Source organism: Gymnoscopelus microlampas (genome assembly GCF_963454915.1).
Source record: "Gymnoscopelus microlampas genome assembly, chromosome: 3".
Classification (NCBI taxonomy): Eukaryota; Metazoa; Chordata; class Actinopteri; order Myctophiformes; family Myctophidae; genus Gymnoscopelus; species Gymnoscopelus microlampas.
Genome location: NC_139940.1, coordinates 6,486,336 through 6,501,614, shown reverse-complemented (window position 1 = coordinate 6,501,614; position 15,279 = coordinate 6,486,336). Strand labels below are relative to the sequence as shown.

The 15,279-nt window shown below is 39.5% G+C and overlaps 1 protein-coding gene across 1 annotated transcript in view; it reads left to right on the top strand.

Moving 5' to 3' along the window:
- Positions 1-380: 380 nt before the first annotated feature.
- The window catches only part of LOC311039501 (putative E3 ubiquitin-protein ligase TRIML1), a gene marked incomplete at its 3' end in the record, with an annotated part of 56,584 nt that continues 41,685 nt past the window's right edge, over positions 381-15,279 (top strand). Inside the window, exons 1-4 of the mRNA XM_084049425.1 lie at positions 381-973; positions 1,055-1,402; positions 6,400-6,603; positions 6,829-7,326. Of these exons, the coding sequence (XP_083905551.1) occupies positions 476-973; positions 1,055-1,402; positions 6,400-6,603; positions 6,829-7,326 (1,548 nt within the window). The 5' untranslated portion in view covers positions 381-475. The remainder of the gene's footprint in view (positions 974-1,054; positions 1,403-6,399; positions 6,604-6,828; positions 7,327-15,279) is intronic.

Below are 15,279 nucleotides of genomic sequence, written 5' to 3'. Positions count from 1 at the left end.
CCCCAGTGCGTTGCACTGTGCAACACCACTTTTAGTTACTCTGTGAGATTGCACAATAATATCCCATCCCTCTGTGCAGATGTGAGTCAGTCCTTACTCCTAAAAAAAAAACATGAGGAAGTGAAACTCAGTAGCTTGTGATTTCGAGCTACTGATCCACCCTTCGTAACCATAATGCCTTGGTTGTTCACCCTTCATGTTGCAAACTGTTACATGCAAAGACTATGCATGTAACAGTTTGCAACACTAATATTTCCGGGTCAAAAGAAGTGTAGGAGTTGAGTGATTTAATATTACTTTTTTTTTTAAAAAATATTTGTTTGTTTAATTGTTTATTCATTTAGCCTATTTATTTGTTAAATTGAAGGCTTCACACATTTACACATCTCAACTTTGATCCATACTGTATGGTATAATGAAGAGAAAAGTATCATTCAAGAACTAAATTTATTTCACTTTCTCTCAGTGTGTAGAAATGGCCTCTGCCAGAAGTTTCCTGTCTGAAGAGCAGCTCCTGTGTTCTATCTGTCTGGATGTGTTCACTGATCCAATCACCACTCCATGTGGACACAACTACTGCAAAACCTGTATCACACAGAACTGGGACAGTACTGATGTGTGCAAGTGTCCACTATGTCAAAAAAGATTCTATACGAGACCTGAATGCTCTGTTAATAAAGTCCTCTCAGAGATGGCTGATCAGTTCAAGAAAAAACTGCTAACAACAACTTCCATCAGAAAACAAGAACCTGCTAAACCAGATGAAGAAAGAAAGTCCAGAACCCTAATCATAACCCTAATCCTAAACCTACTTTTAACCCTAACACTTTGTCAGTTTTTCACTCAGTCAGATCAAATTGTATCTCTGAAAGATGACTATGAAGGAAAGAAGGCTGAGCTAGGAAAGACAGATGCTGAAGTTCAGCAGATGATCCAGGAGAGACAACTGAAGATTCAGGAGTTCAATGACTCAGTAGCGCTCAGCAAGAAATATGCAGACAGAGAGATAGCAGACAGTGTGCAGGTCTTCACTGCTCTGATGAGCTTGATGCAGAGAAGCCAGGATGAGTTTGTTGGTGTGATTGAAGAAAACCATAAAACCACAGAGAAACAGGCTGAAGGCTTCATTAAAGAGCTGCAACAGGAAATCGCAGAGTTAACGAAGAGAAGCTCTGAGTGGAACGAAGGGAGGCTCTTACACCCCCACCTCCTCCACCTCAGCAACTTCCTATCCATCAACATCCCTCCACCCACCAACGACTGGAAAAAGGTCCATGTCCATCAGCCGTCATATGTCTTCTCCACAACTGTGAGGACAATTGTGGAGAGGACACTCAGAAAAGCAATGGAGAAGAGGAGGTGTGATGCTGAGCTGAGGACGGTCCAGCAATATGCAATGGATGTAACTCTGGACCCTGATACAGCACAGCGCTATTCCATCCTATTCCAAGCAAATCAGGGACACAGAAAGAAAGATCTGCCGGACAACACAGAGAGATTCTCCTATCTTCACATCGTTTTAGGAAAACAAAGCTTCTCCTCAGGAAGGTTTTACTATGAGTTTCAGGTTAAAGGGAAGACTGACTGGGATTTAGGAGTGGCCAGAGAGTTAATCAACAGGGTGGGACCAATCACATTAAGACCCAACAACAGTTACTGGGCTATAAACATGAGGAATGGAAGTAAGTACTATGCTGCTGCTGACCCTGATGTCCTCCTTCCTGTAGGAGAGGAGCTACAGATAGTGGGAGTGTTTGTGGATTATGAGGAGGGTGTGGTCTCCTTTTATGATGTGGAGGCCAGACTTCATTTGTACTCTTTCACTGACTGCACCTTCACTGAGGAACTCTATCCATACTTTAGTCAATATTTCCACCGTGATGGTCAATACGATAATCTTGTTCTTGTTCTGATCATCAGTTTTTTTGTTATCATCCTCTTATGTTTCTCGTCTAAAAAATGAGCTTCAACATCTGAAATCCATTTTCACTTATTTTACTGGTAAAAGAAAATAATTCTATATTTTTCCAGTTTTTAACTCAACCTTTTGTTTCAATAACGTTCAGGACAAATGTCTATGAGTAATACAAATAAATATAATGGATTTCTTGAAAATATTTCCAAATCAGATTCTGATGATAATGATGTAATGTTTTATGTAGCCTACAGTACATGCATATTTTCATGTATAGACCATGGAAAACTTATTGAAAAGAACATCAGTGATTGTTTTGTTCAAATGCCTCTACAGTTTACCCTGTGATGTTAACAGTAAGCTAATTGCAAAATGCCATTGGGTATTTTTTTTTATAATGTATGTCAATCAAATAAATGGACAAAACAAAATGTCATACATTTTTTTCCAACTAGTTTATATGAGCCCTCAAGACACACTGCATTTCTTACTTTGTATGATAATGGTAAATGATTTAACTACACTTTCTGTGTAGAGACTTAGATAAACTTTAACTGTTGTACCATAGAAATCATCCACCTTCTGCATTTAGTGCATTACAGCTGTATGGCAATCAGTTTAAACATCTACTAGGGAACTCTAACTCTGCATCGGCACTCGGTGCCGCGCTATGGGCTTGTATATCTGCTATTTTTGAATAGCCCAAAATAAATCTTAAAAATTACACAGCTGCGTTCCCGGTTAAAGCACTATATTGTGATAGTGATAGTCACTTCTATGGAGTGTTTGTTCAGTAACAGGAGTGTCCCCGTCTCTCCAGCTCTTTAATAAACAGACACAATTTCAGCCAATCAGGACAGAGTACCCATTTATCAGCTTACTTTTTATAGTGTTCCAGTTCCAATTTTGCCTGCTCATTTCTTTGTGTCATCCCTTCCAATTCCACTTGTTTAATCGGTATCCTGTCTGAGTTCTCTATCCTGATTGGATAAAATTGGTATACTGACCTGAAAATTCATTTTCTGTTTAATTAAGAGCTGGAGAGACAGAGAGACTCACAAATACTCTATAGCAATGAGTACTATCAGAATATAGAGCTATTTAACACTTATTTTAACCAAAGAAAATCACTTTAATCACACCTACCTTTAACATCATGACACATTGTGAGCTTATACATTTGTTATTTTTGCCATTTGTTGTACGGCAAAGTGGGGTGCTGTAATTTCTTTTGTGTTTTATTAAAAAGTAAAAAACAGCATCATGAGAATACATATCATTACTGCTTTACAGGGTCACACAAACACAGAGAGAGAGAGAGAGAGAGAGAGAGAGAGAGAGAGAGAGAGAGAGAGAGAGAGAGAGAGAGAGAGAGAGAGAGAGAGAGAGCTTCAGCAAGAACTATGTTTGTTTTTAAGGACGAGCTTTAGCAGGAACTATGTTTGTTTTTAAGGACTTTGATCAAATACATGGTTGATATTTTACTCCCATAATAAGGGAGCTGTAAAAGGACAATGATGAAACATTGTTTGCAAGTATCAGTGAGAGAAAAACAAACGGTATAATAGCCTATTTTACATCCTGTCAGACACACTACATAATGCTACTTACATTTTCATTTATGCATTTACATACATTATTCTGCACTTTTTCACTTTATCACAGCCCGAAAGATGCCATTGAAGGGTTAACTTCTGCAAGGTATGGGCCAAAAATCAATGGAGCAATGTTTTTGTGGTATCGTTTCAAACATGAGAACACGGTATTTCCATGATATTCCATTTTAAGTGATAAACCCTTGAAGTATTTGTATCTAGAACTGAGTTTGACCTTTGGTGAAGTACTGTATAAGCCAGGGAGAGCGAACAAGCTCGTTCACTTTCTGAAACCGTTACGTTCACACGCAACGTAAAAAAAAAACGCTCCCGCGATGGTGTTTTACACACATTATAAAACATACATTAACCACTTTAGCCCTATTTCATACCTAGGCTATTTGAAAATAGCAGATCTACAAGCTCACAACGCGTCGCGACGCGTTGTGACCTATTGTGAGCGTTGTGAGCTATTTTCAAATATGTTAGCACTTCTACTTTTGGTTCTTTAAGTATATTTTGATGCCAATGCTTTTGTACTTTTACTCGAGTACATTTTGAACACTAGAAAATAGCGATACTGAACGAGAACGTGAACGAATCATTTGAACGAATCGTTGCTGTGAACGTGAACGAAATCGTTCGTTCACTGAAATGAACGTGTTTTTCCCACCACTATAATGCAATCAGTTCAGAGTTCCTGGCCATTGTACTACACTAGAGAGTCCAGGTAAGAGGTGAGAGTCACAACAGTCGTTCTGATAAACCTTTTGTTCCTTGGTTCAGAGGCATCGACACCCTCTGTCTTGTCTTGATCATCAGGGCAAGTCTTTTGTATTCATTTGAACTAATCAGAGTATTTTAGAACCATAGAGTACAGAAGTCCTGACATCACTCGTTCATCCCCAGGTTTGTAAAGTCATTTCTTTATGGAGAATAACATTGGGTCATCTTAGAATCGTCTCATATAAGAATTGTGTTCCAAAAATAAACAAACTGTCTCAGCGATATTGTCAGGGAGGAGGTTCTGTATCGTTTGTGATAGTCAGTCACTTATATTTGATACAGTCTGTTTCTGGCGAAAATGAAACTAATTTGGCGGAAGTAACATTATCGTTTTCTCACCGTCAGTTGATGCTTCATATCCATAAGAGTAAAACTGCCAGGGTCATTTGTTTATTTTTGGAACACAGTTCTTATTTGAGGCGATATTAAATACGTCTATGAGGATTCAGAATGGGGGTGGAAAAGAGCGAACCCAGGTAGATAAACCTAGGATGTGTAAATTACGTCAGACTTCGGTGCTCTATTGTTCCTTCCTGGGCATCAGCCACAGACAGGAAATGTGTAGTGAATGGTTAGAAGCCAGGTCAAGAGGACTGGGTAAACAGTTAAAATATATACACTTTGATTATTCTTCTTACTTGAGTCTGTGTAGTTAAAAGGACAAAGTCTGGATAACCATGACTTGTGTGGTTAACAAAGAGAAACGTCAGTTAAGGGAAGTATTCAGTCTTGAAGTAACTGCTGTTTTTGTTAATTCATTGTATTTCTAACTGTTGTTTACAATCATGAATGTATAATGTGTGTGAACTTATTCTAAAGCTTGAGAGATGTTGAACAAGACTTATCAAACAGGTTATATTTAAAAATACTGTGTCTAAGTATAATTGATAACTTGTATGTCATATTATAGGGAATACATGCTAATGTGCTATGACAGGATGTTGGGGGGGCTCGGTCACGAAACTCCAGTGTGTGTACGATTGGTGAACAGAGATTAGGGGTGGGCTTAACTACCTGACCCCTCCCCTTGTGAGCAGGAGGTGAACCGTGTATAAAGTAATGTGCTTGCCATGTGAATGTGTGCGTTGCTAATCCGGCCAGGCAACCGCCATGGGTCGGGCTGAATAAAATATGCCTTGACTTTTCTCCCCTTGAACCTCTCCCAGGAAACTAAGTATAGCCGCTCTTGACCATAAAATATACTTCATTGTGTAGCAATGATATTTCCGAAACAAAAGTAATCCACAGCAGTGTGACAGCCGAGCATGCATTAACCGAACACTACAAAAACTACAAATCAAGAGGATTTTCACATTAACAGACAAAACTTAAAGACATAGACAGGTGAGTAAGATATCTGCATAGAACTCATGACTTGAAATTTCCTTTAAAATTCTACAGTTTTATATTTCATTTTGTCACAATGAGGTCAAGTCAAAGTGTGCCTGCGTTATGTTTTTTCAATATACAATGTATACTATACAATTAACTACACTTTCTGTGTAGTTAGACTTTGATACACTTAAACTGTTGTACCATAGAAAGCATCCACCTACTTCTGCATTTAGTGCATTACAGCTGTATGGCAACCCGTTTAAACATTTACTAGGGAACTCTGACTCTGACCTCAGGTAACATCAAATACACGTCTCAACTTTGACCCATATGGTAAAATGAAGAGAAAAATATCATTCAACAACTACTTTCACTTTCTCTCACTATTCTCAATGTGTAGAAATGGCCTCTGCCAGAAGTTTCCTGTCTGAAGAGCAGCTCCTGTGTTCTATATGTCTGGATGTGTTCACTGATCCAATCACCACTCCATGTGGACACAACTACTGCAAAACCTGCATCACACACCACTGGGACCGTAGTGATGTGTGCAGGTGTCCACTATGTCAAAAAAGATTTGATACAAGACCTGAATTCTCTGTTAATAAAGTCCTCTCAGAGATGGCAGATCAGTTCAAGGGAAAACAAACTATGCTAAAAACAACTTCCATCAGAAAACAAAAACCTGCTAAACCAGACGAAGAAAAAAATACCAGAGCCCTAATCATAACCCTAATACTGACCCTACTCGTTACGCTAACACTTTGTCAGTTTTTCACTAAGTCAGATCAAATTGCATCTCTGAAAGAAGACTATGAAGGAAAGAAGGGTGAGCTTGGAAAGACATATGCTGAAGTTCAGCAGATGATCCAGGAGAGACAACTGAAGATTCAGGAGTTCAATGACTCAGTAGCGCTCAGCAAGGCATATGCAGACAGAGAGATAGCAGACAGTGTACAGGTCTTCACTGCGCTGGTGAGCTTGATGCAGAGAAGCCAGGATGAGTTTGTTGGTGTGACTGAAGAAAATCATAAAGGCACAGAGAAACAGGCTGAAGGCTTCATTAAAGAGCTGCAACAGGAAATCACAGAGTTAACGAAGAGAGGCTCTGAGCTGAAGCAGCTCTTACACACTGAAGACCCCCTCTACCTCCTCCTCCTCAACAACTTCCTATCCTTCAACATCCCTCCACCCACCAAGGACTGGACAAAGGTCCATATCCATCAGCCGTCAATGTCACATGAGGAGACTGTGAGGACAGTTGTGGAGAGGACACTCAGAAAAGAGATGGAGAAGAAGAGATTTGATGCCGAGCTGAGGACGATCCAGCAATATGCAGTGGATGTTACTCTGGACCCTGATGCTGCACAACGCTATTACATACCATCTGAGGATGGAAAACAAGCTAATCGTGGACACGAAAAGAAAGATCTGCCAGACAACACAGAGATATTTTCTTATCTTCACATAGTTTTAGGAAAACAAAGCTTCTCCTCAGGAAGGTTTTACTATGAGGTTCAGGTTAAAGGGAAGACTGACTGGGATTTAGGAGTGGCCAGAGAGTTAGTCAGCAGGGTGGGACCAATCACATTAAGACCCAACAACAATTACTGGGCTATAAGTATGAGGAATGGAAGTGAGTACTATGCTGCTGCTGACCCTGATGTCCTCCTTCCTGTAAGAGAGGAGCTACAGATGGTGGGAGTGTTTGTGGATTATGAGGAGGGTGTGGTCTCCTTTTATGATGTGGAGGCCAGCCTTCATTTATACTCTTTCACTGACTGCACCTTCACTGAGGAACTCTATCCATACTTTAGTCAATATTTCCACCGTGATGGCAAATATGATAATCTTGTTTTCGTTCCGATCATCCTCATCATCATCGTTTTCATCCTCTTATATTTCTTGTCTAAACAAGGTAGCCATATACCAGCTGGGTATCTTGTTCTCTGTGTGTGTGTGTCTGTGGTGTGTGTGTGTGCGTGTGTGTTTGTGTGGCTTGTGTGGAATATTTTGAGCCTTATCTTAGGCCTGGCACCCTGGGTCTTAAACCTGATATTCAAAGATGGACAGTAAAAGGAGGGTGTTGGAAGACCCTTTTGACAAGGCATCCTGTAGAAGCCTTGATCAAGGTTGAGAGCTTTGTTCTCACTGAGTTGATTAAGATAAGCTTTTGTTCCTTTCTAGGAAGCTGCCAGTCTGTCTATGACACACGCACTCAAGTATGGGTGTAACGATACGTTTTAACAACGATTCGATACGTATCACGATACTTGGTAGTCGATACAATACGAGCGATACAGGTTAATTTAGAACGATACGATACGTTCCGATTCAGTGATTTAGTCGACACGATACATGAACGATACAGGACAGGTTCGTTTAGAACGATACGATTCGATTCAATGATTTAAAATCGATATAGTAACTACTTATTTACCAAAAAATTCTGTGAGAAAAATAAATACCTGGATACTGGATATAAACCCCTCTTTCTCTTTTTTCTTCTTAAAAGTACTTAGTATTGATAAAATGTATTATTTGCATTGCAAAACGATTTGATTATTTGCATTGCAAAACGATTCGATACAAATTATACAACAGGTAGTTCCGACCAAGCAATCTGATTGGTTGAAATAGCTTTCTAGCCGTGCTTCAAACCAGCATCATAGCACGGGCCTAATCACATTAATAAATCACTCCGCAGTGCAGTCCAGTCCGCACCTGATTACACCATGATATGGCACAGCTGTGCTGTGAAGTCACTCTGTCCCACGGTAGGAAAACAAACAGACAGTAGCCTGACCCACCGCCGCCACCGGAGAACAAACAGCTATGCAAAATGGACTATGTAATGTTAATTTGGTGGATTTACGGTTGATCAATGGTTAGAAGGTTATAAATATCCTCCTGTGTAAAGTAAAATGACTCCCATTTCGTTAACAGTCCAGTAGGCTATATGCTCCGTCGTACGACCGTGTCACGCGGCCAAAATAGCCGATCTACAAGTTCACAACGCGTCGCCATCGCGACGCGTTGTCAGCTTGTAGATCAGTTATTTTGGCCGCGTGACACGGTCGTACGACGGAGCATATAGCCTACTGGAATTCATTCCACTGCGCAAGCATTGATAGCTCAGCTGTGTTGATGAGACGGTGCCTCAAACTCAAAGCACTGCTACAGGGACTATTTAATGTCTCTCAGTCAAAAACTCTTCTCTTTACAGGGAAACGGACAATAGCGAAACATTTTTATTATTAATTGCCCCACAATATGAATACATTTGGATGTGTTTTGTTGGTAACTGTTGTATAATCGCAATATTACACTCGAGGGTGTGCTTTACCTTACATTATTGGCACTTCAGTGATGCTGGCGGAACTCGGCTGGCGCCTCGTTCCTGACCGCATCACTGTTGTGCCAATAATGACGGTAAAGCACACCCTCTCGTGTAATATTGCTTAAGTCAAACAATACGATATTTTGCTGTTTGCATATCGATATAGTAGATTGTTGAAAATTCAAAATGATTTTCCGATGCAGTTACTATCGTTACACCTCTACACTCAAGGCTCACACACAAAGCTACAATTTAATGTCTTATTATTATTTCTTGGTAAAACTATAGTTTAGGGTCAGGATTCATTTGATTTTAATAGGGGCTAAGAAAACAGGGCCTCACTTTCAAAACTGCCCTAAAGAATCACCTTCAGGAGGCTGCAATTCCAAATTGCCCCTGTCAAAGTCTTAACCTAACCTTAACCTAAATGAGTCGATCTATTCAGGTGATAAATAGACTGGGTGTGGTCTGTTCTTGGAATTCCTGGTACTTTATAAACAATAGATGTTTTGACCTTATGTCAAATCTGTGTACTAAGTATCTGTACTAATGAGCTCGATCAATAAAGCTCCTTTGGGTTTTAACAACTTTTACACACTAGCCTCTGTTTATTGTGTGCTTTGCTATTATGTGGTTTTACTTTTGCATGCTTCTTGAAAGTAATTAGCAAAGTGAGAGCGTGATGCCCTGATATTAATGAATCAATTTGTCTTTGTTTCAAGATATTTCTTTCCTTTTTAAAGGTTAGATGCTGAGACTTCCATAATAATAAGAAAATAGCTTTTCATGAATAGAATGCATCCGAGGACAATATGGATCATTACAAAAGAGAAAATAACTCGGCTTAGAAGCTCAGCACTCTGTTCAGCTCCCCACGACAAACATAGATATGAGTAAACACGATAATGACAAAACATTACCGTGGACAAATAAGAGATTAGAGACCACGACATCAGCAGTAAAATGAGATCAGGAGATGACATGAATCCTACATAATGTTGTTACACTCCAGATATCCTATTAGAAAGTTGCCATTACTGCAATAAGAGCGTATGTGCGGTTATTGTAACCAGGAAATGGTATGGCGCCCACTCTGAACCTGCCATTTCAGCCGTCCAGTATTTATTGTCAAGTGTTGAAAACGTACACAGCTCTGTGACTGACAAACTGCATTTTTAATCAGACGGATGAAATCTTAATCTTAAAAAACATTCATTCCACTGGCGATTTACGTCATCTTGCTGTAATCGTACTGCTAATTTGTTTTCTGGGGAGTTCAATGTTGTTTCTGGGGTTTTGCTTAACGAGCTGCGGGCCTTAATGAGCGATGAACCTTAACGAGCTTAACGGGGCCTTAACAGAGTTGGCAGTTGTCTCTTCCAAACGGATGGTGTGTTCACAGATTAGTTATGTTGTTGTAATATCTTTGTACTGAGCTGAAAGCTGAGATCAGAGTACAGACACGTGTTCATCTCAACGCCGGCAGTTCATTGTTGTTTTTTTGTACAGATACCATGGCAACAGTCTCCACCCCCCATTAGGGCCTCTCTCACCTGTAGTCTACTTTCTGTACTTTAATAGACAGCACACACATACAGGCACGCAAGTATAACTGAATGAGCCCTGCAAAGAAAAACAAATTGGCGAAAATGTGTGTAAACTGGTTTAATTAATGTTCTTATTTGTTTTTATTTATGGTAGTATTTCAAAATACTCATACCCTCCCTTTGGAACCCACTCCCTCCTCACATCAAAGCCGTCCCCACTCTTGCCGGCTTCAAAGCCTCCCTCAAAACCCACCTTTTCAGACTTGCTTTCCCCGCCTAAATCATATCAAACCAAATCTCCCTTTCTGCTTCTTAGTCTTAGCTTATTGTTTTTAGCATTTAAACTTTTTTTTTTACCCTAATAAAATTGTTTATTTTAGGCTGTTTTGTAAAGCGACTTTGGGTACTAAGAAAAGCGCTATATAAGTCTGATGTATTATCATTATTGTTGTTATGGAAAAGATTCTTAACAGGAATATTTCACCTTTTTTGGCTGGTTGGATAAGGGGGTATACAGTAGGTACTTGGGAAGGTATTTTCTTTTTTTTTGTATATAGTTTCCCACAAAAGTGATGAGAAACAGTGATGTATTCATGAGGTAAACTGAAAAAGAAAAATGCACACACATAGAATATCACCTACACTGCACTATAGCGTCTTGTCTCTATACAACAAATAAACCAAAGTGAAAGTACTGAGGATAGTGTGAAACATGTATAGTTAGTTGATACTGTATGATGTGATATATGCAAATGCAAATTATTGTCAAATCACACAGTTACAAAGCAAAGAGTGGGTGAAATTCTTCTTTGTGTGACCTCTCAGGATTGCAGTTTAAAGGAAAAGTAAAAAAGATATCCACTCATTTGTATAATTCAGATGGTCATATAACATAATTGGAGCGAACAAAGCGTTTCGCATCGTTTATTCAAGGTTCCCTCTGACCCGAGGAAGCAACGATGCAAAGCGTGTTGTTCACTTCGATTATGCTATACGACCATCTGAATTAAACTGAAAAGTCCATCTGAACACTCTGGATTACTTTGAACTTCAATGTTGGTGTTGTTCCTGATCTAGCTGCACGGCTACGCACAGTGGTGCAAGAACATTAATTTTACATTTATTAAGTACTGTAGTTAAGTACAATTTTGAGGTATTTTAATTTACTTGAGTATTTCCAATTTTCAGACTTCTACTCCACCTCAGAGGCAAATATTGTACTTTTACTCAACTACAATTATTTGAAAACTTTAGTTATAGTTACTTTGTAGATTTTGATTATTATTACAAAACATACATTAACCACTTCGGCCCTATATACTTTTGGTTATTTGAAAATAGCTGATCTACAAGCTCACAATGCGACATTGGGGCTTTCTGCATAATACTTTTGGTACATTGATACCAATACTTCTGTACTTTTACTCAGTCAATTTGGATTTCCAGACTTTTGCTTGCATTTCTACGTTGCAGTATTGATACTTTTAACACTTTATGCACAGGACCCCCATAGATTGTCTCAGTCAAGTGTTGGGCCACCATAAATAGCTTGAATGCACCTAAAGGGAGAGATTGTTCAAGACTCTGGAACTCTACTGGAGATGGAACTAATTGTTGATTATGGAGGGATTCTATCTAACTAAAGCTATTCCCTCATTTGATGTTAAAATGCCATCACCTTTCTGCATGGCAAGCAGCTGAGTTTGTCATCTTCATGTACCGGAAATGAAAGCGAACTATGATGCTGTCGTCTGTCCTCTCCTATGGAGCCTGCCACAAAGGTGACTCATCCGCAATCAGCTACATCTGGTGACAAGGGGCGTGCACCGAAGGTTTGCATCAAAAACAGAGTATAGACCCCTTAACAGACGACGTCACACTGATAAGAACCAGAATGCGTGCAACCAGTATGCGTGCAATGAAACCCATTCTATCAGGTATCGCTAGGACGCGCCTCACTGGCCAACACAGAAGAGGGGGTTGGGGTGTGCTGAAACCAGCGCACCCCGAAACAACAGGTTGGGAATTGATTGCGTGAAACAATCACCTGTGCGTCCAGTCTCAATGTTAGTAAACAAATAATTGGTCTATACAGTCGTGGTGTAAAAGAGTTCTTTCTGATGAGGGCTAGGTGGACAGAATGACAAACCAAATGTTTCAATAATCCGGTTTATTCTCAAATATGTGCACAAAAATAATGTTCAAAAATAGTTTTAAAAAAATATACAAAAAATACAGAACAATAAACTTACATGCTTTTCAAACAAGCAAAATAGTCAAGAGAATACACTGACTCTGACAAACTGAGTTAAAGGGCAGAGCTTCTCCACAGCATTGTGCCCATGACTTGACCATTCCTGTGCTGTGCCTGAAACAAGACTGGCTCATATAATACCTGCATGGCCTCTACATAGTGGCCTCAACCATCTGTCTTAAAGGACAGGTTACCTCAACACATTCACCTACAGTACTAGTGAAATCAACAAAGAAAACATTTCCCAAACTTTACAGAATTCATTAGCATCCAAAAGGTAAGTATTAATCATGTTTTTAGCAACACAACTCCTTTCCTCTAGAATATATGGGACACAGAAAAATACACACTCCCCTGGCAAGTGGTATGCCCCAATTACCATACCCCTCTATATAAAGAGCACTGTGGTCATGTGGTACTCTTTTCTGATCCTCAGACCAGGAAGAGGACATGGCAAGTATGTGTGTTTGTTTGGTGATGATGATGAACTTCAAACTGTGGAGATTAATAAAGTGATTATGTTTCAAACAAACCATTGTATCTGTTTGTAAAAATTAAATGAATATTGACAAGAAAATGTAATGGAGATCTGTTACAAAGGTCATGGTGAATATATTGCAAAAGTAACATATGGGAATAGTGAATATGTTGCAGCATGAAATAAGTAGTATGATAAGAATGCATGTTAAACAGAAAATAATATGTAATCATGATAAATATAATGAAACATGCTGTGAGACTATAAAGGTAGAGAGGGAAAGGCAGTGTCTGTCTTTACCACACGTGGTATGATGATAGTGGCTGCGTTAGCAGCCTGGTAGCAGCAGAGAGCAGAGCACCATGTCTGTATTATCACTTTTCAATACAATTGTTATTTTAACACCAACATGTGTGCCTGTATTTTGCTGGTGTGTTACAGGTGTGGATATGGTTGTGTGGTGAAGTTAAAGCTTAAAAACGAATCACCATCACTGGCTGTCTACCACATTATTTTGGAAGAAGTCTAGTCACAGCTAGTGTTCCCTGTAAGGTGCATGATTGCATGTGTGCTTGCACGCCCCTCCGGAGTGCATGCATTGCGCAGAACAAATCTATGTAGCGCCAAAAAAAAGGGGGAAAAAAAGATGTGTTATAATAGTTGCCCCCTGGTTTGATTATTTTGTTACATCAACACTAGAACAGTTAGGCTTAAATGCAGTTAGACTGACAAACTCTTTGCCCCAATAAATGCAGTATGTCATGCTGCCATGTTATCTTGTTTTGATACGTAATTGCTGGATGATACTGTTTTTAATACGCTGCTCAGTTTTAATTCACTACACTTTAAGATTTGTATGCTTATTTGTATTTATTGATAGTTATTTTATTGTACACTGCCGGTCCTGAGTATGATTTCCGTTTCATGTGCGAGCATGTAAATGACAAATAAAATGAACGTTGAACATTATTTAGGAAGAAGCCTTTAGTCACAACTGAACAGTGTTCCCTGTGTGTGTGCACGCCCCTCCAGAATGCATTGGGCAGAACAAATCTACTGTATGTAGCGCAATAAGGCCTATAGATAGATTTGTGTATTGTATAGTTGCCCCCTGGTTTAATTATTTTTGTGTTACTCTGTCTGCCCGGTTGGACAGACTCCTGATTTACATAACGACTATAGGTCTTCATCTACACGCAATTTATTAAAAGGAATCCAACCGCAATTGCTTCCTGTTATAAGATTCTTTGAATAGGCCATATAACTTGATCTAAGGGGTTGGACCCCATGGGTCGATCGTTGAGGGGGCTCCAGATGTTCCCAGCATAATGATACTTGACTGAACCAAGTGGACCCTTGCAGGTCTGTAACTCTGACGGTGTACAAATGGAACCAAATGGACCCGTAAGGGTCCATTTGGATACCATCAGAGTTATGGGGGTCCATGGCTAATGAATACCAATCTGGGGATCCTTGACATTGTGTAATTGAAAAGTGTAATGCTTAGGGGGGTTTGTTTGCTTTGTTCACACGATTGAGACATTTGAGGGAACATTGCAGCTGACCCTTGCTCAACGAGCCTTCGTTGACCTACTTTAGTGTAAAGTCCAGCAAGAGGCAGTAATATTTTGGATTTCTGCACGATTAAATAGATATCTGACATTGCATCAAAGGAAATTGTTGCTGTTGGGCAGACAGCAACAATATCATTTGATGCAATCTTAGATATATGTATATCGGTGCTATTGAACAGTATTAAAAAAGTGCTTCTGACTAAACCTCCTAACTCCATTGGATCCTCAAACCGTCGTTCAAACCACCTAACTCCAACTTGTGGAGTTAGAGTATAGGTGGTTTGTCCCCCATTGATTAGAAGGCCGGAGTCAGACAGAAAAAAGACCTATCCCCACATTAATGGTCAAAACCCTCCTAACTCCACTTGAGCTGTATTTGTGTAAAGTAATGATAATATAAGGACACGTTCAAGTACCTGACTATGTATAAAGCAGTCACCGCAAAAAAAAATAGCAGA